The sequence below is a fragment of the Acomys minous genome (genome assembly GCF_964271855.1).
Source record: "Acomys minous genome assembly, chromosome: 6".
Taxonomy (NCBI): Eukaryota; Metazoa; Chordata; class Mammalia; order Rodentia; family Muridae; genus Acomys; species Acomys minous.
Window position 1 is genome coordinate 106465255 of NC_140487.1, and position 25926 is coordinate 106491180.

The 25926-nt window shown below is 47.7% G+C and overlaps 1 protein-coding gene across 21 annotated transcripts in view; it reads left to right on the forward strand.

Moving 5' to 3' along the window:
* PUM1 (pumilio RNA binding family member 1) overlaps positions 1 to 14771 on the forward strand; it is a 111294-nt gene extending 96523 nt beyond the window's left edge. For all 21 annotated transcript variants that reach the window (XM_084787664.1, XM_084787665.1, XM_084787646.1 and 18 more), the window contains 5 exons: positions 1158 to 1295; positions 4242 to 4367; positions 5062 to 5183; positions 6966 to 7158; positions 12988 to 14771. In XM_084787664.1, the coding sequence (XP_084643790.1) occupies positions 1158 to 1295; positions 4242 to 4367; positions 5062 to 5183; positions 6966 to 7158; positions 12988 to 13119 (711 nt within the window). In that variant the 3' untranslated portion in view covers positions 13120 to 14771. The remainder of the gene's footprint in view (positions 1 to 1157; positions 1296 to 4241; positions 4368 to 5061; positions 5184 to 6965; positions 7159 to 12987) is intronic.
* Positions 14772 to 25926: the final 11155 nt, after the last annotated feature.

The following is a 25926-nucleotide window of genomic DNA, read 5'->3' on the forward strand; positions in this document are numbered from 1 at the left end:
TCATGATAGCACAGACTTTGGTCAGTGCACCTTGGTTGAAAAATCGTAGACACCCAGCATCTAAGTGTAACCATTCTGAACTTTGTAATTTGTTCTTGTCTGTCCCTGTGTCCCTTGACTCTATCAAAGGGAAGGGCCCCCTGAGACATGATCTTGGCATGTCTAGGTTAACCTTGAACCTCTGGTGATCTCCAGCAGTCGTCTTTCGTCTTCCTAGGAGTGTACCATCACTACCCCTGGCTGACTAGATTTAGTGTGTTGGTGTTTTGAGTGGACCTTTACTCTGTATCCCAGGCAGGCCTGGAACTTGAGCATGTCCCCAGCTGGCCTTGAATTTGAGGCAGTCCTCCTGCCTCAGCCTCTCCAGTGTTGGAATTACATGGCCTAAGCACCAAGTTTGACTTTTCTATAGTTTCAAGTATGCAACTTCACTTGTCAGTGTGTTTTTCTGTGTCTGGAAGGGCTGCAGGGAATTGTATAATTGACAGGTGTTTTCCCAGAACACAGGGGCTGCATTGTGGTGATGCCCCTTGGCTTTGAACCTTGGTAGTATAGGTCTTATGAACTGTTCAATCCTGTGCACTTCATGGCCTTTTCTATTTGAAGATGACTATGGTATATTTGTTGTTGTTGTTGATTTGTTTTGTTGGGGCTTTTTTGTTGTTTGTTTGTTTGTTTGATTTTGAGTCTTATGTAACCCAGGTCATCCTTGAATTAATTCTGTAGATAGATAGGACTGGCCTTGAACTCCTGATCCTCTTGCTTCCCCCTCAGTGCTTGGAGTACAGGGTGTACCACCAAACCCTGGCATGTTTGTTTGTTTGTTTTAAATAGGTTTCAGTAGATAGTTTAGGCTGGCCTAAAAGTTGCTATATAGAAATTCCAATCCTGCCCCAGCTCCTAAGAACTGGAGTTAGAGGTGTGTTCCACTACACTTGGCTGGTGCCGCTGTTTTTAGAGCTTCACCAAGTCTTTTCCAAGCTTGGCCTCTTTAGGTCCCACCTGCTTTCAACTCGCTTGCTGTGTTGTTGCTTGCCTACAGTTGACTTTGATTGTCATGTAGCTGTACAGTGCTTGCTGCTCGGTAGGGAGTGGGGACTATCTGGATGTTGGCTGGCTGTGATTCTGGTGGTGCCTTCTTTCCTTGTCTCCAATAGAATGAGATGGTGCGGGAGCTAGATGGTCATGTCCTGAAGTGTGTCAAAGACCAGAATGGCAACCATGTGGTTCAGAAGTGCATTGAGTGTGTGCAGCCCCAGTCCTTGCAGTTCATCATCGATGCCTTCAAGGGGCAGGTAAGTGACTCAGGCTCATGCCGTCAGCATGCATTCGCTCTTGCACTCAGAAGGCCAGTGCAGTGCCGTCAACTTGGCCATGTAACCAGGCCCCTTCCCTTTAGTTTCTGAGGGTCTGATTTGAAAGATTTTTTTCCCCCCTGTGGCTCCTACTCTCCTGATATCTTAAAGTTCTTTGGTTTTGTTTTGTTTTGTTTTGTTTTTCTGTTTGGTTTGTTTTTTGAGACAGTGTTTCTCTGTGTAGCCTTGGCTGCTCTGGACTCACTTTGTAGACCAGGTTGGCCTGAAACTCACAGTGATCTGTCTGCCTCTGCCTCTCCTGGGATTAAAGGCGTGTGCCACCACGCCCGACTAAAGCTTTTTTAATATAAAAATTAAGATATAATTTTGCAGATCATAATTGGATGTATCTTTAAAATAGCCAAGTGTCCTTGCTTATGGCTTACAGAGGTGTGTATAGTAAGCATGATTGTTTGAACTATAGAGGAGCCACGTAACAGCCAGTTCATCCTTACTTGTCTTTGTGTCAAAGATGTGTTCTTAATGCTTACCTGCAAGCTCCAGTTTGTACAATTCTCCAGCCTTCCAAGTGGGTGTGGCCATGACTAGGCTAAAGTTGTCATCACTTTTGTGAGTGACTCTAAATTGGCTATAATTGCTAGTTTCTTTGCCAAAAATAATACCTTCCCCCTTGCTGACATTAGTGGGATAGGACACTAACACAAAACTTTTTGGGGGGCAAGTGAATTTATCTGGACTCTTTTTTTCTTTATTTTTTAAAGGGGGGGAAATATTTCTCAAAGGAGTGTTTAAACAGAAGCGTGGTTTAAAGTTCTTTCAGGAGAATAAATTTGTTTACTTACTACTTGCTTAAGAAGACTCAGAACCCAGGGGTTATTGGGAGTTTCAGGGTTAGTGGGGGGGACAGAGACACATTCGTTCACTGAGATGTTTTATTGTTGGAGCTGGAGAGATGGCTCAGTGGCTAAGAGCACTTCTTACTCTTGCCAGGGACCTGGGTTTGGTTCCCAGCACTCAACAACTATCCAGTGACTAGCTCCAGGGGATTAGACGCTTCTTTCTGGCCATGGTGGGTACACATGCACACACAAATTCTTTAAAAGGCATTAAATTAATAATAAGAATATACAACAAAAGTGAAAATAAAGGAGAAAATGGTTGCTGTGCTTTTTTGAGGGAGCGGTCGGGAACTAATGGCTGTTCAGAGAGTGAATGCTATCCTGTTGAAACTGTCAAAGAGTTGGCAGATAGGTTAGATAAAGAACTCCTACAATCAAAGGAAACAATATGTGATGGGGAAAGGTGATGGAAAGATGAATTAACAATTTACAGAAACCCAGAATGCCAGTTGATAGGAGAAAGCCTATCCCATCAGATAGGAGGAAAGTGCAAAATGAGGCAGCCCAGAAACAGTTTCCACCTGAAGTGTGCTTCAGCCACAAAATCAATAGTCTTAGATTTCAGCACCTGTATTTCTTAGATCTTGTACTTTTAACTAATAGTTGTATCTGGTGAAAGACCTACTTAGTATATTTTAAACAGCAATAGTCACACTGAGGTAAAAATTAAAAAAAAAATAAACAAGTAATACCAGGTGTCTGTTTAGGTTTAAGAATGGCGTGCTCTGCTGTCAGCATGCTAGGAGACATTCTAGACAGACAGCAAATTCTGGAGACTGCCCTATTCTTACTTGTGGCTTTTGGAAATATGGTACCGGGTGAAATAAGCTGTTGTAGACCATGAGCATGCAGCATCTTTGCAAACCTGACTGCGCATAACAGGTGCAATGGTAGGGCTATGCAGCAAGTGAAATGGAAGCACTTGGCCCACTGACACAGGACGTAGGCAAGCACCCCTCAGGTGTGCAGTGCTGCCACTGCTCTTAGGAGTCTTCATCTCCCTTGTCCCTTCCCCTTGTCCCCCTACCCCCCACCCTCCCACCCCCTTGGTGTTCTGAGGCAAGCTCTCACTACATAGGCCTGGCTCTTCTTCAACCTCATGATCTTGGTTTTCTGAGTGCTAGGATTTTAACAGCATTCACCACTGTGCTCACATTAGTATTTTAATTAGAAGGCTGGGGTATACCTAGGAATCCAGATTGGGGATGTGGGCTGGAGATGTAGCTCAGTGGTGGGGTACTTGCCTAGCAAGGAACCCCTGGTTTAATCTCCAGTACCACAAAAGTCAAATCAAAACAGGACAGTTAAAAGCTCATGCACTTTTTTCTTAATTGCTTTAACCCTAAAAGCACCCCAGCCAGCCTCCTGTGCAGCTGTCTGTTTGTATGGACATGTTTAGACTTAATAGCCACCTTTTGTGTATGAGTTTCCTTGTGGGGTGCCTCCCTGTGCTGGAGGAGCTCTCCACTGATGAGCTCCAGCTGTAGCCTTCATTTTGTTTTGCTGTTTATTTTTAAGGCAGGGTCTTAAACTGTGTAGCCCTGGCTTCCCTGAAGCGGATCCCTGCCTCTTGTCTCTCTGCCTCTATAGAATGCCGAGATTAAAGGTACTGGCTACCATGCCCAATTTCTCCTCTTCCTGTTTTTCAGCCCATCTTCTGGAAAGGCAGTTGGTTGATATTTTTTATTCCTTTTTGTTGTTTTTGTTTGAGACAGTGTTTCTCTGTGTATTACCTTGCTATCCTGGAACTCACAGAAAACCGCCTGCCTCTGCCTCCTAAGCGCTGATTAAAGGTGTGTGCCACCACTGCCTGGTGACGTTCTTGATTATTGACTAAGTGGATTTTTCACGACCTTGGCTCATTTCCATTCCATTTTAGGCTTCTTGGAAAAAAGTTCAAATTTAAACACGTATTTGAATTCCTAAAGCAACCCAGCACACAGTTGGTTAAATGTGTCTGTGAAGCCAGAGGGGCGGGCACTTACTTAGCAGCACTGAGTGACTGCCTTGTATTTGTCTGCTCCAGGTGTTTGCTCTGTCTACACACCCTTATGGCTGCAGGGTGATCCAGAGGATCCTCGAGCACTGTCTTCCTGACCAGACCCTGCCTATCCTTGAGGAGCTTCACCAGCACACGGAGCAGCTTGTGCAGGTACTGCTGTTGCCAGAGGAGGAGCTCTGTGTCTTATTAGTGGAAAGTATTAACGTGTCATCCTTCACATCTTTGAAGGATGTGTATTCCATTAATATATAGACAATGATTTGAAGCCCTGGCTTATGAGTTTGGAGTGTCTTCTGCACTTACTGTGTCCCTCTCGCTCTCCACCGCTCCAGGGCACACAAACCAAGTGTATTGGTTGACTCTTCTTTTGGTATTTGCTTCTGCTACTGATAAAATAATGAACGCAACTTTTTGTTGGATGCAAATCTATAGAAAGATGTAACCAAATTTTTTGCAGCTTCTATTAGAGGAAAGCATTTCTTTATTCCTCAAACACTGCCTCCCCAATTCTAAAATAATTACAGGCCTACTTTTTTGTGGTTAGTAATTTGTAAAGAGCCCAGCTAGAAATAAGTGCATAAATATATAAAGAAAAATAGTCTCTTGTCTAGTAACACTATGTTCTTGTTTTGTAATGAGAAAGAAAAATTGTTATTACCTGTCTGCTTAAAACATCATTTCAGATTTCTTCACATTCAGATAAACTTGAGTGCTGTTAAGTCATTACCACACCCCTTTGCTTCACAGGAGTGATAGACACTAGTTAGATGGGGCACTAGCAATCCATCGAATCGAAGAGCTGTTTCTTACGTCTATTTTCTTTGTTTTGTTGCTTCTCAAATAGGATCAGTATGGAAATTACGTAATCCAGCATGTGCTGGAGCATGGCCGTCCTGAGGATAAAAGCAAAATTGTAGCAGAGATCCGAGGCAATGTGCTTGTACTGAGTCAGCACAAGTTTGCAAGGTATGTACTCTGGGGAGCCAGGTTCGGGCCACGCCTGAGCTGTAGAATTTTTTCCCCTAAGTTCTTACATTTAATTATTTGTTTCTTTGTGTGCGTGTGTCTGTGTGCCCATACCCACTGCACCACAGTGCACCTGCGGAAGTTAGGGGACAACTTGGGGGGAATTTTTCTCTTTTTCCATCTTATATTTCTGGGTATCAAACTCTCTGTAATTTCCTTTTTTGTTTTGGTTTTTTGTTTGTTTGTGTTGTATGTATTGCCTACTTTAACAGTCAAGCATGGCTGCAAAGATACTCCTTAAATGGTCTTTCTACTCCTTTGGAGTTGCCATTGAAGTCTGGGAGCTATTTTTTAAATATTGTACTTTGATCCCCTGTATATTTCCTACATTGGGTGGGCATTCTGAGATGTTTTCCACTCATCTTCCTCTTTGGCCTGACAGACGGGGGTGGGGGTGGGTAGGGGGAGGGGGAGACAGTTTGTCAGCTCTGTCCAGACCTCAGCTTCAGAGTATCAGGCTTGGGAAATAATGGCCTCCGGTGCCTTAGCCCGGTGGTCTTCTGAACACCTCCTCACTGCTCATAGAAAACGGCACTGCTTAGTTTTCCAGTATTTTCTTCCCTGGGCTTGCTAAACAGAGAGTATGACTCATGTTTGTCAGCGTTTACATTGATGTTCATTAACGTTCACTTTTATTAATTAGTAACATCTTTAATATTTTAGAATTTGTGTGAGTGCGAATGCACCTTCCATGTGGAGCTTAGTTGACAAGCGGCTAGAGTAGATTAGATTCCTTTCATACCTTTGGGTTCCAGAGAATGGACTCAGGCCATCAGGCTTGGTGGCAAAGCACTTTATCCATCATGCCATTTAGCTGGCCCATTAATTCATGAGCTCTGCAAATACTACAGCTTGAAATCAAAGCACTTGTATGTGACTTAGTCCAGAGAGGCAGGTAGGCCACACACCCACACACCTGCGCGGGTTCACCCTGGAGTTGTGCTTGTTGTGTATGGTCTGCTTAGGTAGGAGGGGCCTCCTTTAAGCCTTTTTTCCTTGAGGATTTGGGATCCAGAGCGCGCACGCGCTTGCGCCCCCCCCCCCCCCCGCAAAGCTTCAGTTCCCACCAACTCCATTTACTGACTGCTGGGTCTTCTGCTCAGTGACAACAGTCCATATAGCACACTGCTGCTGACCTCCACAGCGGTGTCCATGGAACCGAGACGAGGGTACATGTCATTTAATAGAGTCAGGCAGTCAGTGTGAGGAGTCTCTCACACTGTGGTGTAAGTGGTCTGGCAGCGAGGCATTTAATATTAGAAAACCGTGCCTTAGTAGAACCATTCCTTTACTATTTTCCAAGATGACTTGAAGCTCCTTCACTGAGCCCGGAACTGCTGCCACATCCCAGTGTCTGTGTCATGGAAGGTGTGACAAAAAGAGTCTTATTGCTGAGCCTGAGTTCACAGGTGCAAGGACAGCATCACAAGTCTTGATAAGTGTTGCAGTAGGGACTGTCAGGCAGCTAAGCTGTTAGAAAACACTGCAGTGTGGCTCTGTTTCCTCTTGTGGTCATTACTGTCCCCTGTCCGCAGGTCAGGACCCCTCTCTTGGACACTGCTGGACCTCCCAGTGGGTCAGATCAAAACAGGAATCTTACAGAGGCAGACCCTGGGGAAACGAGTTCCCCATCTGCACCACCTCCCCTCAATGTCCATCCTGACTAAGGTGGCCTCGGAGGGGACCTTTTCTGATTGCTCTTCCTCATTTGTCTCACGGCAGCAATGTTGTGGAGAAGTGTGTCACTCATGCCTCACGTACAGAGCGTGCTGTGCTCATCGATGAGGTATGCACTATGAACGACGGTCCCCACAGTGCCTTATACACCATGATGAAGGATCAGTATGCCAACTATGTGGTCCAGAAGATGATTGATGTGGCTGAACCAGGTCAGCGGAAGATTGTCATGCACAAGGTAAGCAGATTGGGTACCAGCCCAGAGTGGGCAAAGGACCAGATGGAATGTGTTCAGATACAGAGGACAGCAGACAGTGGGCTTCCTTGTGTTTGCACCAGGCTTGTCTGTGTTCCCTCCTTACTGTGTGGAATCACTATGGTCTTTCCATGTTTTTCACTCCTCAACTCAGTGTAGGCTCCTGTTTCTGGGATTAACACCCTCCCACACACGCCTTACTTTTTTTTTTCATTTTTCTTTTTTATGAGGATGTGTGTTTTGTGTGCATTTAGTGTTCTAACCATTTTGAGTGTGTGAGTGCTATGATGTGTCTAGATCACAGTGAAGTGGTTGGTTAGGTTGGATGACAAGTGCCTTTTACCTACTGAGCCCAGATGTTGGTCCTTAAGAAGCTTCTTTCCTGTTTTGCATGGTGTTCTGGGGGTCAATCCCAGGCCTGGTACATCCTAGGCTAGCATTTTGCCACTAAAGCCACATCCCCAGCCTTTGTTTTGGGGGTTGGCTTATTGACAGAGCTTTACTGTATGGTCCCAGCTGGCCTTAAAATCAGCATCCTCCTGTCTTAGCCTCCTGAGTGCTGGGATTGCAGGCAGATGCTGCACGTTTTGTAAGGTCTCTGAGATCTGCCTATCATTCCAGTAGGTAGCCTGCTTCCTGTTTCTTTTTTTCTCTCTTCCTCCTTTTCACTTACGCATCACACTTGTCCTGCTGTGTGTCAAAGCTGGGAAGCATGAGATGGCAAGATCTAGTCTCTGCTGCTGGCCCACAGTGAGCTGCACAGGAACAGTGGAAAACAGTGTTGCCTGTCAGGGAGGCCCTCACGCCATCCACTGCAGAATCAAGTCTGAGGAGAGTTAGACAGGAGAAAGGCAACGGAGGCTGAACAGCTAGCTGCTGTGAGTCAGAGTTGATAGGGCAGTCACCCAAGTCACCCAAGAGGCCCACAGGTGGGGAAGGCACACCACAGCTGATTGTGCCAGGTGATGCCAAGGCCTCTGGCTTGTGTCCCTCAGCCTCTGTGCTCTGAGCTCCCTCAGCCTTGTCAGTGGAGGGGTTGCTGTTGTCTGGCAGTGATGACCCACTTGCCCTCACTGAGGACCAAGTTCGATAATGAGAATCTGTTATGGACTCGTTCTGAGCCAGACACGATCCCTCCAGCTCTGATCCAAAGCCATTCCACCAGCAGGCAGTGTGCAGATGGTGGCCATTGAAGGTTGGTGGAGCCCGGGGCACTAGAGACTGGGTCTCACACCATGTTGGTGTATGAAGGTGCTGTGAGGCAGGGCTGATGCACAGTACTAAGCCTGTGACTCTAGCCAGCTCCCCTGATAGGAGTTTGTCTTGGTGCTCACTGAGGCACAGGAGAGCTAGGAAGAGCCGGTATAGAGGGGCCGAGAATAGTGTGTGGAGTGCTGCTTGCAATGTGTTGGTAGAAAGAGGGCCCTGAAAGGAAGGACATTTGAATACAGCTTTCCAGGAAGAGGGTGCACAGTGATGAAGGCTTGGGTACCAGAGAGGAGACTCTTATTTTTACTTTTATGTGTGTGCTTCAGCATGCATATGAAGGTCAAAAGACAACTTACTGGCTTTCTTTTCTTTTACCATGTGGACTGGGAGGATGGAACTCAGGTTGTCAGACTTGGTGCCTTTACCCATGGAGTAATCATTCAGGCCCTGGACTGTGCTTTAAACAATTGTCCTGCTGATGTGCCACCACCGTGACCTGGAGCAGGGGAAGCCATGAAAACAGCTGAGCTAATAGCTGGTAGCATTTTTCAGACTGAAAAGAAGTAGTTAGTCAAGAGGCTAGGGAAGGCTAGGAACTGCATGCACACAGCGAGGGTTTGTGGGAGAAGAGTGGGAGATCCCCTTCACAGCTCATTAGTCAAGGTGAAAATGGAGTGCAGGAAGGCTGTGGAGAGAGGTCAGGGGAGTGTGAAGATTAGGAACTATAGAAGCCAAAGAGTGAGTGTGTGTGTGTGTTGGGGGGTATCTAAAGCAAGGGTGCTTGAGGCTGGGGGCTTAGTAAGAGAAGCTCTTGTTGAGGATTGGGTCCTTACCACCCCTGGGGGCACAGGGCCTCTGGGTCCTTTGGACAGGCACTCTTGGGAAGGTGTATGCAGTGTTATCTAGAAGCCAGGACAGTTGGTTACCAACCGTGGTCTGTGGAGGTGCCAGGATGAAGGTGTGCTTTTGTGTGTGTGTGTGTGTGTGTGTGTGTGTGTGTGTGTGTGTGTGGCCTGTGTTCTATGTGGGTTTGTAGTAGTTTCTAGAGCTCACTGGCCCCCTTCCTTGCTTTGAGCTTGCAGTTGAGCAGATTACCAGCTGACCCTGTAGGCTTCAGTGTGGGCTACCACCTGTCCTCTATCTGGTATGGTGCTCCTGAGGCTGTGTGTGCAGTGTGAGTTCGGGTGGGACACGGTTAAAGCATTCCTCCCCCGTCTTCTGCTTCCTGTGTGGAAAGATTACTATCTGAAAGGAAGGGAGTCAGTACTGGAGCTGAGCTCCAAGGGAGGTCTCCTGTCACCTGGGGCCCAGGGCAGGGGCAGGAGAGAGTGCTCACAGAGGGGGTGACCAGGGCTCAGGTTGGAGGAGTACTAAGGGTGCCAGGTGGGGGGATGGGGTGACTGATGCCAGAGCTGTATCATGAGTGTTGGAAGAGTGAATCTCTGGGGTAAGATTCTGTGCTATTACTTGGCTATTGTCTTTGGCGAAAGATAGAGACGCTTTATCTTTGATTTTCCTCGCCTGCACTGGCACACTGTCCATCTGGAAAAAAGGAACTTTTATTTGCCTGTTTCAACTGTTCTCAGGGCTTAACCTAGGCCCAGCCGGGACGCTTCTAGCCTCGGTGCAGTCTTATCGAGGCCTAGAATGTTTTCAGCCTCTGAGACTTACTGCTGAATAAGCTCAGCTGTTCTGGCTCAAACTCCTCTCCAAGCCAAACATACTCAATCTGGCTTTTCTCTTGGCCCCAGAATTGCTCTGCTTGGCCTCAAACTAACTCCAGCCGTCTGCTCTGCTCTAATCTTCTGGCTCCTTATTCTCTGCCTCCTTCTGCCTTCACCTGTCTCTAGCTTGCTCTCTTTCTCTCTCTGCAACCTCTCTATTACTGTTCAGGTAAAACTGCCTCCTCCTCCTCTCCCTGCATTGTCCCTTAAGTAGTTTCCCTTTCCTCTCTCCTGAGAATTGGGAGTATCCTACTCTGTCAGATCTCTGAATTGTCACTTTCTTTTTCCTGCCACTCAATTAGACATCACTTTCAAACATGGGTGCTTCCTTTCAGGGACTGGGGGCGATTTGAGACAGGGCTTCTCTGTGTAGCCTTGGTTGTCCTGGACTCCCTTTGTAGACCAGGCTGGCCTCAAACTCAGAGATCTGCCTGCCTCTGCCTCCCCAGTGCTGGGCTGGCTGGGTGCTTCCTTCTACAAACTTAACTTTACCTTCGTTTGGGTTTAAAGGCATGTACCGCCACGCCTGGACCTAAGCTTTTCTTTACCTGAAACTTGTGCTATACAGGGTGGCCTTGAGCTCAGATCTGCTTGCCTCTCTCTCCTGGACTAAAGATGTGTTTGTATTCTTCTAGCTGGATCACACACACCTAGGTCTTCGGATGTGATCTCTTGTCAGAGCAAGCGATTCCTCTACGTCCATTTCTTTCCTTTGTTTCTTTTTCTATTTATTTATTGGTATCTTAGTTAGGGTTCTATAGCTGTGATAAAGCACAGTGACTACAAGCAATTTGGGAAGGAAAGGGGTTATTTCATCTTCAGTTTACTCAACCACAGGACTCAAGCGGGAACCTGGAGGCAGGACTGGGTATAGACGCAATGCTGCCTGCTGGCTTGGCAGGGGTGGTACCACCCGCAGTGGGCTGGCCCTCCCTCCTCAGTCATCCACGCACAAAAATGCACTACAGTCTTGCTCACAGGCCAATCTGGTGGGGGCATTTACTCATCAAGGTTCCCTCTTGTAAAATAGGACTAGTTGTGTCAAGTTGATACTAAAAACTAGCCAGTGTAGTCAGCTGGACACATACTTACTTCTAAAGCATAATCTTTCCTTCCTTACTCATTCTTCAAGATCTCATTAATATTAACCTCACAATATAGAACATTTTAACCTTTAAGAACCCTGCAGTCTTTACAAATGCTGTAAATACCCAAAGTCTCTTTCAAAGTTTAAGCCTCTAAAATATCTATAGCCCTCAAAACTCCAAAGACTCTCAGCTGTGGGCTCCTGTAAAATCAAAATAAGTTAAATGCTTTCTTATTTCAATGAGGAAGAAGGAGGGCACAGTTACACAAAGCAAAATGAAAGTCCAGCCATGTGAAGCTTAAGGGCAGACTTGTGGGACTCACCCAGGATCTTTTTGGGTCCTCCTGGAGGGCTTGGACAGCCACCTGCAGCCCACATAGCTTGTCTTGTAGGTTTAGGTTGGCTCCACTCCACAGCTGCTGCTGTCCTGGGCACTCATCCTATTGCATGGCATCACCAACATGCTGGGGTCTCTGTATTGGGCTCCACCAATCACCTCTCCTGGGCACTCTGCAGGGATTCTGACACTGCCATATTGGTACCAAGCCTCAACTACTTTCGTGACTCTTTCAGTCTTGGGCCTTCTACTGCCATGGAGGTTGCACTCCTATTCTCTCAATGGTGCCAAGCTTCAGTTTTTCTCCATGACCCTTTCAAAACCAGATCCACCTAGAAGAGACTTTATGCATGACCAAGGCTGCCTGCAGCACGGGGTGTACCCCGTGGCCCTTTCTAGACTACAGCTTTTGTGTGCTGACCCTGAGGAAGGAACTCTGGGAAGATTTTGCTCCACTGACGCTGCTCTCATCTCAACCACAACCTGAGCTACCCAGTGTCAATTGGACCAGCAAAGCAAAGGTTTCACTGGAGTGGTTAATAGAAAATATCACTCAGATGGCCCTGATAGTCTTTGCTTCCCTCTGAAGTGTCACAAGCCCAGCCTTTCTTGTCTGTCCTGCTTGCCACATTGTCTTCCACAGAAGCCCACTGAATTGAGCACACAATGGCTTTCCCAGCCCAAACTGGAGGTGCTACCACAGTCCTCTCTAAAGCACAGTGTCTGTTGCAGCCACACCCCTGAGCTGGTACCAGACTCTGTCTTAGTTAGGGTTTCTCTTGCTGTGGTAAACATCGTGACCCAAAGCAGCTTGTGGAGGAAAGGATTTACCTCATCTTACAAATTTTCTATCATCCAGGGAGGTCAGGGCAGGAACCTGTTGGCAAGAGCAGATTCAGAAGTCATGGAAGAGTGCTGCTTGTTGGCTTGCTCCCAGTGATTTGCTCAGCCTGCTTTTTTTTTTATAGCACACAGGTGGTCCCACTCACAGTGGGTTGAGCCCTCTTATGTTAGTCATCAAACAGGAAAATGCATCACAGGCTTGCCTTCAGGCCAACCAGGTGGGGACATTTCCCCAATTGAGGTTCCTTCTTCCAAAATGACTCTAACTTGTGTAAAGTTGACAAAAACTGGCCAGCACAGTTGGCCACTGTTAAGTGGAAACTGTCGTGTGCCCTGGAGAGGTAGAAGTCAGGTGGTGAATGGTTCCCCAGAGGAAACTCCAACTGCCAGGGCAGCCTGGCTGTCTGTGTGCCTGTGGGCAGGTGGTGCTGGGCAGCTGGCTGGCGTGTGCTGATGTATCCTGGCCAGGTTCCCTGTCCTGTGTCAGTCCTAGGGCAAGTGCTCCTGTCTTTACCTCATGGCTTGCTAGCAGTGATACAGTCTGTATCTGGGAAGATACTGGAGACTCCTCAGCCCTCTCCAGCCGGTCTAACACACACTGTCCTCTCCAGATCCGGCCACACATCGCGACTCTTCGAAAGTACACCTATGGCAAGCACATCCTGGCCAAGCTGGAGAAGTACTACATGAAGAACGGCGTGGACTTGGGGCCCATCTGTGGCCCCCCTAATGGTATCATCTGAGCATTGCACCCATCCTGGTCCTGCTGACCTCACTGACCCTGGCAGATCAACCAGCAACCAGAAATGCCCAGCGTAGAGTCGGAAGTGGGTGATGGTTGCTCCGGGATTACTCCCTCCTCCAAAAAGGAAGCAGATCCACTTGTGGAAAGGCCTTTGTAAATTTCATTTTATTACACATAACATGTACTAATTATTTTTTTTAATTGACTAATTGCCCTGCTGTTTACTGGTGTATAGGAACTTGTACATAAGTAATCAGTGTACATGGGAGACCACATGCTTTGTTCAATGTTGTATCTATATTCCACATGTGGACACTTTCAGGGTGGTTGGTTTAACAAAAAAAAAGTTACAAAAAAAAAAGACAAAAAAAGGTTTTTAACTCATTTGCCTTGTGGCAAGTTTTGCAAATAGCTCTTCCCCACCTCATTTTATTAAAAAACAAAAAACCTGAGAAATTGAATTTTAGTTAAATGACCCCAAACTGGCATTTAACACTGTTTATAAAATATAAATATATATACATATATACATATATGAAATGGGAACGTTTCAGAGTTGCTAAAGCATCAGCCTGTGACACAGAGTTTATGACGCTCTTTTTGGAGATAACCTCATGCTGAGGAAGGTGGTGGCTGCAGATCCAGGAGGAGCCAGAGCTCAGAGGCCTGAGGCCAGCGGGCAGGGCCGTGTGCTGCCTGTGAGCTTCCTGTGAGCCGTGGAAGCAGATTCTGAGTATCTAGCATGAGAGGAACCCCAGCTCTGCTCCTGGGCTCGCTTCTATAGATACATAGTGTATACTTGTGTAGACTTTGCATATATACGGATTTGTAGTATTTTCCTGTTTTGATGTCTAATCTGTATCTATAATGTACCCTAGTAGTCGGACATACTTTTGATTGTACAATTGTACATTTGTATACCTGTAATGTAAATGTGGAGAAGTTTGAATCAACATGAACACGTTTTTTGGTAAGAAAAGAAAATCAGCCAGCCCCGTGCACTTGGTGTATATCCCACCTTTTATGGTCGTAGCAGATAGTGTTGTATATTGTAAATTGTAATTTCAACCAGAAGTAATTTTTTTTCTTTTGAAGGAATAAATGTTCTTTATACAGCCTAGTTAATGTTTAAAAAGAAAAAAAAGCTTGGTTTATTTGTCAGCTAGTCAAGACGGTAGTGAGAGCCTTTCCAAATGTTACTTCAGACGATTCAGTTCACACTAGTGTTCTTTTTTTTTTTTTTTTTAATTCTAAAAAAAGTAATGTTTCGCTTATTTTGTGACAGTCAAAAAAGGATGTGAGAAGTTTGGCCCACCCCTCCCCTGCTCAGCGCCTCCCCCTGTAAAGTGACTCACCCTCCGTTTTGTACAGATGAGCTGTATTTTGCATTTTGTCTACTTGTAAGTGAATGTAACATACTGTCAATCCTCGTTTGAATATAGACTGTAACACTACACGGTGTACATTTCCAGAGCCTTGTGTATATTTCCAATGAACTTTTTGCAAGCACACTTGTAACCATATGTGTATAATTAACAAACCTGTGTATGCTTATGCCTGGGCAACTATTTTTTGTAACTCTTGTGTAGATTGTCTCTAAACAATGTGTGATCTTTATTTTGAAAAAAATACAGAACTTTGGAATCTGAATTTGCTGTTTGGGTTGCTCTCACTCCCCACGCCTTCCATATGAGCCTTGCTCCAGCCTGGGCCTCTCCTGGGAGAGCAGGCCCGAGAGAGTGGAGCAGGGTTGGAGTATCAAGCTGATGGCTTCTGAGCCTGCTTTTACCTGAGGTTGAGTTCAGTTTGCCTTGTGCAAAAACCTGGTTTCCCAGTGTTATGTGCAGGCTTTTCCTGGGGAGATACTCCCCCCACCACTTGCTCACCCCACAAAGGGAACCCATGGCAACCCAAAGTAACGATTGTTCCAGACCCCAACTTGGTCAATCAGTGAACTTTGTATTGGGTCACTAACAAGAGTGTGGGGGAAGCAGCATCACAAAGCCACTGTGCGTGTGCCCCATGCTGCAGCCCTGGAGCTCTGCAGAGCGCAGAAACAGCTCCACAGTCAGAGCCTTTTACGAAAGCTGGGGAGATACCTTGAGAATCTTGGGTTTCTGCACTCCTGGATGTGAGCTTTTCTCCTCCTGAGTGTACAGATGATGATCCCTCCCCGCCCCCTTACTGGAGAGACAGAGACCCTGTCTGGAAAACCAAAAAGGAGAAGGAAAGGAAGGGGACACTGCCATCAGTACCCAGCTTGCTTGGAAATCCGCATTGTGGGTCTCCTAGGCACCTTCCTGCAAGCCTGCGTCCTTGGCTGACTGGCCTGTCCTGCTCACCATCCTGCAGGGTCTTCATTTTGGCCTCTGGCATTTTTGGCCTTGAAAAGTATCTTTCCTGATCCTGTATTGTGGCCAGTGTCCTGACAACCCCCATATCCACAATGCCCACCCAGGCTGTCCAGTGCCTTAGCTTGTTCTGATTACTCTCTGATTGAGAACCTCTTTGGGCTCGCAGAAGTAATTCCTGTCCTCAAGGTGTCCTTCCTCCATCCAGCTTTTCGTTAGGAGTCACTTTCGGCAAAAGTTGAAAAAGTTTGTTTCAGCCAAGAAGGCCAGATGGGAGGCTACACCACCTGACATTTCACCTGGCCCCCTCCCTCACACAGGGCCCTCTGTAGTCATTCATGTATGTCAGTTAGCCCTCAGGGCTGGGAATTGAGACCAGAAAGGGGGAATGTAGGTTTCCAGTTGAAGGAAGGTTCGTGATTCTGCTTGGGACTGGGGAGTTAGTTGGCCACGCCCTGGCCTTACCCGTCTCTACCTTGACTTCCCAGGGCAGGTATGTACTGAGGGTCTGTTTTCTGGGAGAGGTGGGCAGTGCCTGGGGCCTGCGTTGCATGCAGGACAGCTCAGGGCTCTCACTGCCTTCCTGGCCTCTTGTATTGTGCTTCCTTGTACTTTGTTTGGTTTGGGTTCTTTTAGCATCTTAGTGGATGGCCCCTCATTTCAAACCTTGCATGTGTAAGGAGTCTTCAGAAACAGCATTAAATGGAGCGTTTAATCCTTGCCTGCCCCTAAGACCCAATTCTCTGTAAGAGAGGAAGCGACCTGAATACTAATAAACATGGTTCAAAAGGAGTTGTGTAGATTGAGATTGTGTAGGGCCCAGCCAGTTATGTAACAAGCAGTATTTGCGTTGTTTCCCCAATTTACTGTAGGAGACTTCACCTTAGGAGCCTGTGGGTAGATGATGCAGTGAACTAGCTCAGGGGCTCCAAAGCTTGTCATCTCAACCCCAAGAGGCCGGACCAGGAGGAGGGAGAGTTTGTGCTTGAGCTACAAGAACAAGATGGTCTCAGAAGTAGCAAGACAAAACTAACTAAACCAGTGCACATCCATAAATCCCAGCACTTGGTAGGCGAAGGCAAGTGGCCCAGGAGTGCGACACCATCTTGGCTATATATGGAGTCAAAAGGCTAGGAGACCCTGGTTTTTGGTGTGGGAGGTGGAGAGATCCATGTTCCACAGCACAGGTTATGGACAGAGGACAATCTTTGCTTGCTCACCCTTACCTTACAGGCTTTATTTTGTTCGTCTTTGCTATACACACTATCTGACCCACGAGCTTTTGGGCCATCTGGCTTTCCATAGGCTTCAGGGAATTGAAGCCATAGTCTCACAGTTAGCTGTCAAGTTCTTTACCCACTGAGCCATCTCCCAGCCTGAGATCTGTCTTAAAGAAACAAAAACATGCCGTGCAGTGGTGGCGCATGCCTTTTAATCCCAGGCAGAGACAGGCAGATCGTTGTTAGTTCTAGGCCAGCCTGGTCTACAAAGCGATTCCAGGTCAGCCTAGGCTACATAGAGAAACCCTGTCTCGAAAAACAACATCAAAAACAAAACAAAACCCAGGAGAAGAAACCTGTGAAGAGGAAGAAGAAGAAGAAGAAGAAGAAGAAGAAGAAGAAGAAGAAGAAGAAGAAGAAGAAGAAGAAGAAGAAGAAGAAGAAGAAGAAAGAAGCCTGTGGCCACCAGAAAGTAATTTGGGCATGCCAGGTTCTGAAGGCTGAGGTTCCGCATTCTGATGTGAGATCCTCCTTCTGCAGGACTCTGTGATGGAACAAGCTGGACTCCAGGCTGTCCACCCCTCACCCTTGTGACAACCAAGAGCAAGGGAGCACAGCCCACGGTGCAGAAGAGACGAAAGTCAGGCTTGGTGTGCACTGACTCCCGACTCCAGTATGACATCTTGCTTCCGCCATTGATTGTCTGTGTGGCTTAGCAATTAATTGCTACCTTTCAGAGTTGCAGAAGGGCCAGTGAGGGTAAAAAAGGTGCTTGCCACCCACCCTGATGACTGAGCTGGATCCCCAGAACCCAAATGATGGAAGAGAACTGACATGTACATGTATACTGTGGAACAAGCATCCTCCCCCCCCCAACATATGCACATGAACACACAGAGAAATAAATAAACTGTAAAAAAGAATTCCTGGGGCCGGAGAGATGGCTCAGAAGTTACAGTGCGTATTGCTTTTTCAGAGGACCTGAGTTCAGTTTGAACACCCAAGTAAGGAGACTCATATTTGCCTGTAATTTTAGTTCTGTGGGATCTGAAGCCTTGTGGACCTCCATGGACACCCACAGAGGGGGAGGGGGAGGGGAGGGAGAGGGAATTGAGGTGGCAGAAGACCTGCATTCAATTCCCAGCACTCACATGGCACTTCAGAACCACCCCAAATACCAGGCAATGTGATGCTCTCTTCTGGCTTCTTCAGGTACCGTATACACACATACTTAGTGCATGGACAGGAATGCAAACAAAAGACCCACATGTAAAACGAAAGCGTTAAATTACAAAAAACAAAACAGGTCAGGGGGTGATGGCACACACCTTTAAGCCCAGCACTTGGAAGGTAGAGGCAAGCGAATCCTTGTGAGTTTGAGGCCAGCCTGGTCTACAAAGCAAGTCCAGGACAGCCAAGGCCACACAGACAAACCATGTCTCGAAAAACCAACCAGCCAAACCGAACCAAAAGAACAACAACAAAAAAATCAAACTCCAAACCCCCAAAACCAAAACAGAAGAAGAAATCGGAAGAACTGGGGCTTCTGGTAGTTACCATCTTTGGCCACATGAGGGTGCTACTGCACTGTCAAGCAGTGTACAAGCACTGTAGAGTCCCCAGGGTGCCAGGATTCAAGGTCTGGCTTTCAGGACCTGGAAGCAGCCCGAGGTTTGTTTCTTCTTCACTCCTCTCCAGGAGTCCCTAGTGTGCATGATCTCCTCCTCCACCTCCTATGTAAAATAGGAGGACATGAACACCTTCACTGGGGACGTGCAAGCCCCTGACCCAGAGCTGGGCACACAGCTGGAAACGAGCACTGCCTTGCTGCTCCGAGGCACTTGGCTTCTCTGCTAGGGTGACTGACACATCTCCAAAACTGGAACACTTCAGTGAGAAAGTAGAGCTCTGCCAAGTGCCTCACTGGAGGCCCCAGGGGTCCTGCCTGGTGGTACTCTTGCTTTGAACCACAGGCCACAGGAGTGCTTCCCCCCCCCCCCCAGACAAGGTTTCTCTGTATAGCCTTGGCTGTCCTGAACTCCCTTTGGAGACCAGGCTGGCCTCGAACTCAAAGTGATCCGCCTGCCTCTGCCTCCCAAGTGCTGGGATTAAAGGCGTGTGCCACCACACCCGGCCCACAGTAGTGCATCCTATAAGGGCGATGTTGCACTATAGCTCTGTGGGCGTTCAGAAAGCACCCTGCTGGCTGGATTCCTGTGGAAGCTGCACCTGGCACTCTGCGGGCAGAACCTTCAGACCCCTGGGAAAGATTTTTGCCGCACAGCCACCCGCTCCAGCTGCTCGCTCCCTGACCTCCAGAAGGTACCTTGGCTTGTCTCAGTTTCAGGCAATGTGACTTCCTAACAGTTGCCTAGCTGGCTGTGGTGGTGGTGGTGGTGGTGGTGGTGGTGGTGGTGGTGGTGGTGGTGGTAGGCTCCCCCTCTGTGCCATCACTTGACTTCTGAACATCAGGAAGTGGTGAGTCCAAGACCCAACCCCTGCCAGCCCCCACCTAGGCAAGGGGGACACAAGTCGAAGTGACTGCCTCCCTGTGTCCTTCCACGGCAGCCTTCCGCCTCACCCAGAGCTGTGGCTCACCAGTGGTGGGGACTGGATGCCAGTTTCACAAGACTACCCTCCCCCCCAGCCAAATCTAAGATGTACTAATCCCAACAGCAGCTTCGCTGAGAGAGCACGGTCCAACAGTCAAGCTGTACAGCCTGGGTGTCAGGATTCCCAGCCCTCAGCTCAGTCTCAAGATGGTGGGGGGGGAGGGGGTGAGAGGAAAAAGTATTTTTAGGAAGTCCTTTCCTTTCTTTTTCTTTTCTTTTTCTTCTTCTTTCCTCCCCCCCCCCACCCCCTTCCAGGAAAATAACTTTACACGTGCAGTTTATTCCCAGAAACTTGAGTGTGCTATGGAGAGGCTGCTGAGGTGATGTCCTTCCTTCCTTCTCCCCTCCCTCTCTTATTTCCTCATTTCCTGTCTCCTCTCCCTTCCTAGTCTTAGCCCCGCCCCCTCTTCTCTTCAGGTCCTTAGGTCCCCAACACAGGTGTGAGCCTGGGCAAGTCTGGACCTAGATTCCCCACAGCTTTCCTAGTCCTGTCCCCTCAGCCAGGGTCTTGGGCATAGGTGACCAGGACCTAAGGGTTTACAAACCAGGGGCTGCTGGTGAGACGTGGACAAAGCTACCTGATAGTCTCGGAGGAGGCCCCAGGGTGAGGAGGGAGCCATCTGGGTTCCCAGCTCAGCCGTAGACTGTGTCACCTCACTTCCTACCTGTCACCTTATTTTCTACTCCTTACTTTTCTCAGTGTGAAATGGGCAGAGGAAATGGCCTGGGTAGGGCAAGGCGAGCTGCTTCCTTCAGTTTGACATGACAGTTGCCGTTCAGAAGTGGAGGTTCGATGGCCACATGACACCCTCGGGAGATGATGCCCATCCCTGTCTGGGTTCATATATATAACCCTTGAGTGGAGTGGCCTTCCGGTAGGGTAGCTGCTCCTAGACACGAAAGGGATACAGCTTCCATGAGTCATCTGTACTGGTGGCTTTTTTGAAGGTGCAACTGCTTTTGAGTCACCGATGCTCCTGCGAGTCACCTCAAACTGGGTTCAGATGGAGTCGATCTGAGGTCTGTTGAGTCCTATCTGGGGCAAACGGGCACTTCCGTTCATCTCTCAAGGAGAAATAGCACCAGTGCTCAGTCTAAAGCCGAGTGCCAGGGCGCACCTCCAGAGCACCCCTTCCTGGCCCAGCATTTGTCTGCCCCAGCCACCCAGGAGATGCCACTTCTAGGAAGCCTTCCTAGATTTCCCCCAGGGGATGGTAGCCTCATTCTGATATCCGGCTGGGCCCAAGGATCTCTTCAGAGGCAGATGGCTGTAGAAAACAGGATGGCTGCAACCTCAGGCCCCTCACTTGCACAGCCCCCCTTTCAAGGCCCTCTGGTACCTCAGGGCAGCTCTGGACACTTTGGGCAGCTCAGGCTCCTCAGAACCGGTCCTACCCTCTCCCCTCCCCTCCCCAGAAGCAGGCCCGGGGAGCCTCCCTCACCTGCCTTCCAGCAGCCCCATGGCAGTTCTGACCCAGACACTTTGTGCTGCCAAGGGACCTGTTGGAGTCTTGAGGCTTCGACCAGCCTGTCCACCACAGCCATCCTAGGTGCAAAGGCCACTTAGCCCAGGCTCTGACTTCCCCTCCTTCCACACAACCCCCATGGACCCTGAGGGCTGGTTGGGCACTGTGGCCAACAGCTGCTGCTCACGCTGGATTTCCACAGGAGGGCAAAGGATGACCTCCGAGCCTCTCCAAGTTCTGCAAAAAAAAAAAAAAAAAAAAAAAAGTCATTCTGGTTCCTCTGTGTCTGGGTGCAATCCTGCCACGACCTTGTTTCGGTTCCTGCATCGGGAAGGTCACTGACTCCTCAGCGTTGTGTCACCAAGACTTCCCCAGAAGCAAATCTTGACTCTGGCCTCCATCCCAACTCTTCGGACAAAAGGGAAGTTTGAGTGGGAGGAGGAAGGGCCGGAAAATGCAAGAGCGGCTTGTGAGGGCCCCTCACCCCAAGTCACCACCCAGCACAGAGGTTAATAAGCCAGGTTACACAACGGTGGCGCACGCCTTTAATCCCAGCACTCAGGGTCAATGTCGGGCAGACCTCTGTTAGCGCAAGGACAGCCCAGTCTACTTAAAGAATTCCAGGGCATTGTAAAGCTAAACTATCTGGTCTTCAACCCCATCAGAGACTTGAGAAGGAATAAAATTAATTACCCGAGTATACAGGGATCGCTGGTTAGCAGCGTCCCAAATGAGAAGAGGACAGAGACAGTTTGCTACCTGAGCAGTCATCCAAAACTCTCTATAACATTGGAGCATCATCTTCAGCTCTCTGGTCCAATATATGTGACAGACATATTTCTAAAGCAGGAACTATTGAGGACTTGCTTACCCTGTCTTGGCAGAGTTTGGCCCTTCTACTCTGCCTGCATCCAAGCTTGCCCTTTTTGAGGCAGAATTTTGTCTGTGGTAGAAACGAGGATATTTTGCCCAGTGGCTTTTGTTGTTGTTGTTTTGTTTTGTTTTTGTTTTTGTTTTTCAAGGCAGGGTTTCTCTGTGTAGCTTTGGCCGTCCTGGACTTGCTTTGTAGACCAGGCTGGCCTCGAACTCACAGTGATCCAACTGCCTCTGCCTCCTGAGTGCTGGGATTAAAGGCCTGCGCCACCATGCCTGGCTTGCCCAGTGGCTTGTTGGTCACATTTGAAGCCATCCCCAGAAGGAGATTCTTTGATGCTCATCATCCTCTTTGAGGTAAGCTGGATGTTGCCATAAGCTTAGTTGTGTAGGGGTTAAGATGTTTTTAGGTCTAGATAGATGTTTTAAGTTGATAGAGATGAGATATGATAGATATTGATTTACATTCAGAATTTTAGATGCGCCAAGATAGAAAAGATGTTTTCTTCAAGGCTGCCAAATACAAATAGCCAAAACACTAAGAGTGTAACATTTATATAATTCCTGATTGTTTCACGGTTCTTCTTGCTATAGATAGTTTATTGTACATATGTGTAATAATATAAATGTATATGTTAAAAATAAAAAATATTGCTAGGTGGTGGTGGCACACGCCTTTAATCCCAGCACTTGGGCGGCAGAGGCAGGTGGATCTCGGTGAGGTTTTTTTTGTTTGTTTGTTTGTTTTGTTTTGTTTTGTTTTTCGAGACAGGGTTTCTCTGTGTAGCCTTGGCTGTCCTGGACTCTCTTTGTAGACCAGGCTGGCCTCGAACTCACAGCGATCAGCCTGCCTCTGCCTCCCGAGTGGATCTCGGTGAGTTTAAGGCCAGCCTAGACTACATAGAGAGTTCCAGGACAGCCAGAGCTGTTAAACAGAGAAACCGTGTCTCAAAACAAAAACAAAAACAAACAAACAAAAAAAAAACTTTTTCACAAGCTGGGTATAGTGGCACATAACTATAATCCCAGCAGTCTGTGGGGCAGAGGTAAGCAGATCTCTGAGTTAAAGGCCAGCCTGGTCTACAAAGTGAGTCCAGGACAGAAAAATAAAAAATATTTAATAAAAAAATCCTTAAAGCAAAAACCAAAACAACAACAACAACAAACAAGCAACAACAACAACAACAACAAAAAATCCATGCCAGCCTAGGCTACATAGTGTGACTGTATCTATTTGTTTATTTTTATTTATTTTATTTATTTAATTATTATTATTTATTATTATTATTTTTTTTTTGGCTTTTTCGAGACAGGGTTTCTCTTGTTGCCTTGACTATCCTGGACTCGCTTTATAGACCAGGCTGGCCTCGAACTCACAGAGGTCTGCCTGCCTCTGTCTCCCAAATTCTGGGATTAAAAGCATGTGCCACCACTGCCTGGCTTATTTTTATTTTTAAGGTTTTGTTTTGTTTTTTCTGGAGAGATGGCTGAGTAGTTAAGTGAACTTGTGTTTTCAGAGGCCCTGAGTTTGGGTCCCAGGAGTCACATCCAGTGGCTCATGATTATTTGAACCTCTCTCTCTCCAGGGGTCTGATGCATTCTTCTGGCTTCCAAGCAGACCTTCATTCAAGCTCTCCGCCCCAAATACAATGTACACCTTTTTTTTTTTTTAAAGAGCTGGGCCATGGGCTGGGGAGATGGCTCAGAGGTTAAGAGCACCATCTGCTCTTTCAAAAGGTCCTGAATTCAATTTCCAGTAACCACATGGTGGTTCATGACCATCTGTAATGAGATCTGGTACCTTCTTGTGGTGGGCAGGTGCACATGTGGGCAAAATACTGTATAAAAAAAAAAAAAAAAAGAGCTGGGCCAAGATTCCGGGTTCAAATACTGACTCGCCGACTTCCTGCCTGTGAGACCAGAAGTAAGTTACCTACTTCTGAGCCACTCCAGGTTCTCCAGCTGAAGAGTGGGGGCCCTCAGAGCCAGCAGGCTAGGTTCTCTCAGGTCTGGGGTGCAACCTTGAATGGAGTGGAATGTCGATGACACCTCCTACAACTCTTTCTTGGGGACTCCCCTAGTTAGGAGACAGTTTCACAGAAGTGTAAAGGATCGGGGAGACATGACTCTGGGAATCACCTGGGTGCCAGGCTGCATCTGAGCATGTCTTTGGTTTGGAATGTCCCTCAGTGACTTTTTTTTTTAATGATTTATTTATTTATTATCTATAGTGTTCTGTCTGCATGTACACCAGCATGCCAGAAGAGGGCACCAGATCTCATTATAGATGCCTGTGACCACGTGGTTGCTGGGAATTGAACTCAGGACCTCTGGAAGAACAGCCAGTGCTCTTAACCTCTGAGCCACCGCTCCAGCCCTCCTCAGTGACTCTTGAATTCACTCATCAAACACTCCCAACACAGTCTGGAGTTAGCCTGGAGGCCAAGGTCTTGACCCTCACTGGCCGGCTTGCGTGGTAAGGTGTGTGTATGTGTGTGTCTGTGTGTCTGTGTGACTAGACCCTTGCCCTAGTTTGCTTTCTAATGCTGTGATAAAACATGACCAAAAGCAACGTAGAAAGGAAAGGGTTTGTTTTAATTTACAGCTCTCAGGTCACACTCAGTCACTGAGGGAAAGACAGGGCAGAAGCTCATTGCAGGAACCTGGAGGCAGGAACTGAAACACAGAAAAGGTGTTTATTGACTTGTTTCCTATTGCTTGCTCAGCCTGATCTCTTTATATCTTCCTTCCCTCCTTTCTTTCTTTTCCTTTCTTCCTTCCTTTCATCTTCCCCCTCCTCCTTCTCCTTCTTTTGAGACAATGTTTCTCCCAGCCTTAGGTGTCCTGGGACTTTGCTCTGTAAACCTCAAGTCTCAAGTCAGGGGTCCACCTGCCTCTGCCTCCTGAGTGCTGGGATTAAAGACATGCCACCACTGCCTGGCTTAAACATTTATTTATTTTTATATGTAAGAGCTGGGGTTTTTTTGTTTTGTTTTTTGTTTTGCCTGGGGGCTGTAAAGATGACTCAGAGGTTGAGCGCGCTGGTTGCTCTTCCAGAGATCCCGAGTTCAATTCGCAGCAACCACGTGGTGGCTTACAACCATCTGAGGTCTGATGCCCTCTTCTGACATGCAGGTGTATGCACAGGCAGAGCACTGTATCCATAAAAAAAAAAAAAAAAAAGAGTTCTGCCTATATGTGTGTTTGTGCAGTACATGTATGCCCAAGGGTACCAGAAGAGAGCATCAGATCCTTAGGGGTTGGAGTCACAGGCAGTTGTGAGCTACCTTGTAGATGCTGGGAATTGAACCCAGGTCCTCTAGAAGAACAGCCTGTGCTCTTAATCACTGAGCCATCATCGTCCCACCTCAGCCTGCTTTCTTATACACCCCAGGACCATGTGCTCAGGGATCACACTGCTCACAGTGGGCTGGGGTGTCCCACATCTTCAACCATTGATCAAGAAGACGCCCCACAGACCTGCCTATGGGCTAAGCCAATGGAGGCTTTTTCTCAATTGAGGCTCCACTGCAGTTTGTGTCAAGGTGACCAACCAACCAACCAACCAACCAACCAACAAAAAACCCCAAAACCTGCCCAGTTCTTTTTCAGCTTTGAAAAAACAGGGATGGCATCATGTCATAGAGAAGTGTGGCTACAGGCAGCTTAGCTGGAGCCCTGCAGCTGTTGTCCATTGAGGACCTGGATTTTCAGTTCCAGGAAAGACAGACTGTTGAAGGCGAGTGGGTGTGGTCAGGACCACTTACCTCTTGGGAGCCCGGAAATCTTTACCAGGTGACCTGAGACTAGAGTCTGTTTGGATGGGACAGCACAGAAAAGGACACACCAGTGTCCTGGTGTGTGGTCGGGACACACATGGTGGTATAGGGAGGGTGACCTGTGATGCAACGGTGTGCCCAGGGACTAAATGTGCACCTGTTCCCAGGGAGACTCCCACCTCCCCTCTATCTGTGACTATACCTATGATTAGCAGCAGGTGGCGCTCCTGGCCAAAGATTCCCTACAAGGTTTCCTGCCCGGATCTCGGGGAAGGAGGGGGGAGGGGGTTTGTGGTCTGAACCGTATTCCCCAGGCAACCTGGTGGCCTCCTATGAGCTCTCTGAGCCTTGCTTGCATGGGCAGCACAGTACTCTGTCGTCAGTCAGGTCCAGCTGCCCCAAGGTTTTTTTTTGCCACTCTTTTGGGGCTCCTTGATCCCCTGGGGGCCCTTTGGGAGCAGCACCTCAGAACCAGTCTGTCGTCTTGGTCTGCTTGGCCACTCT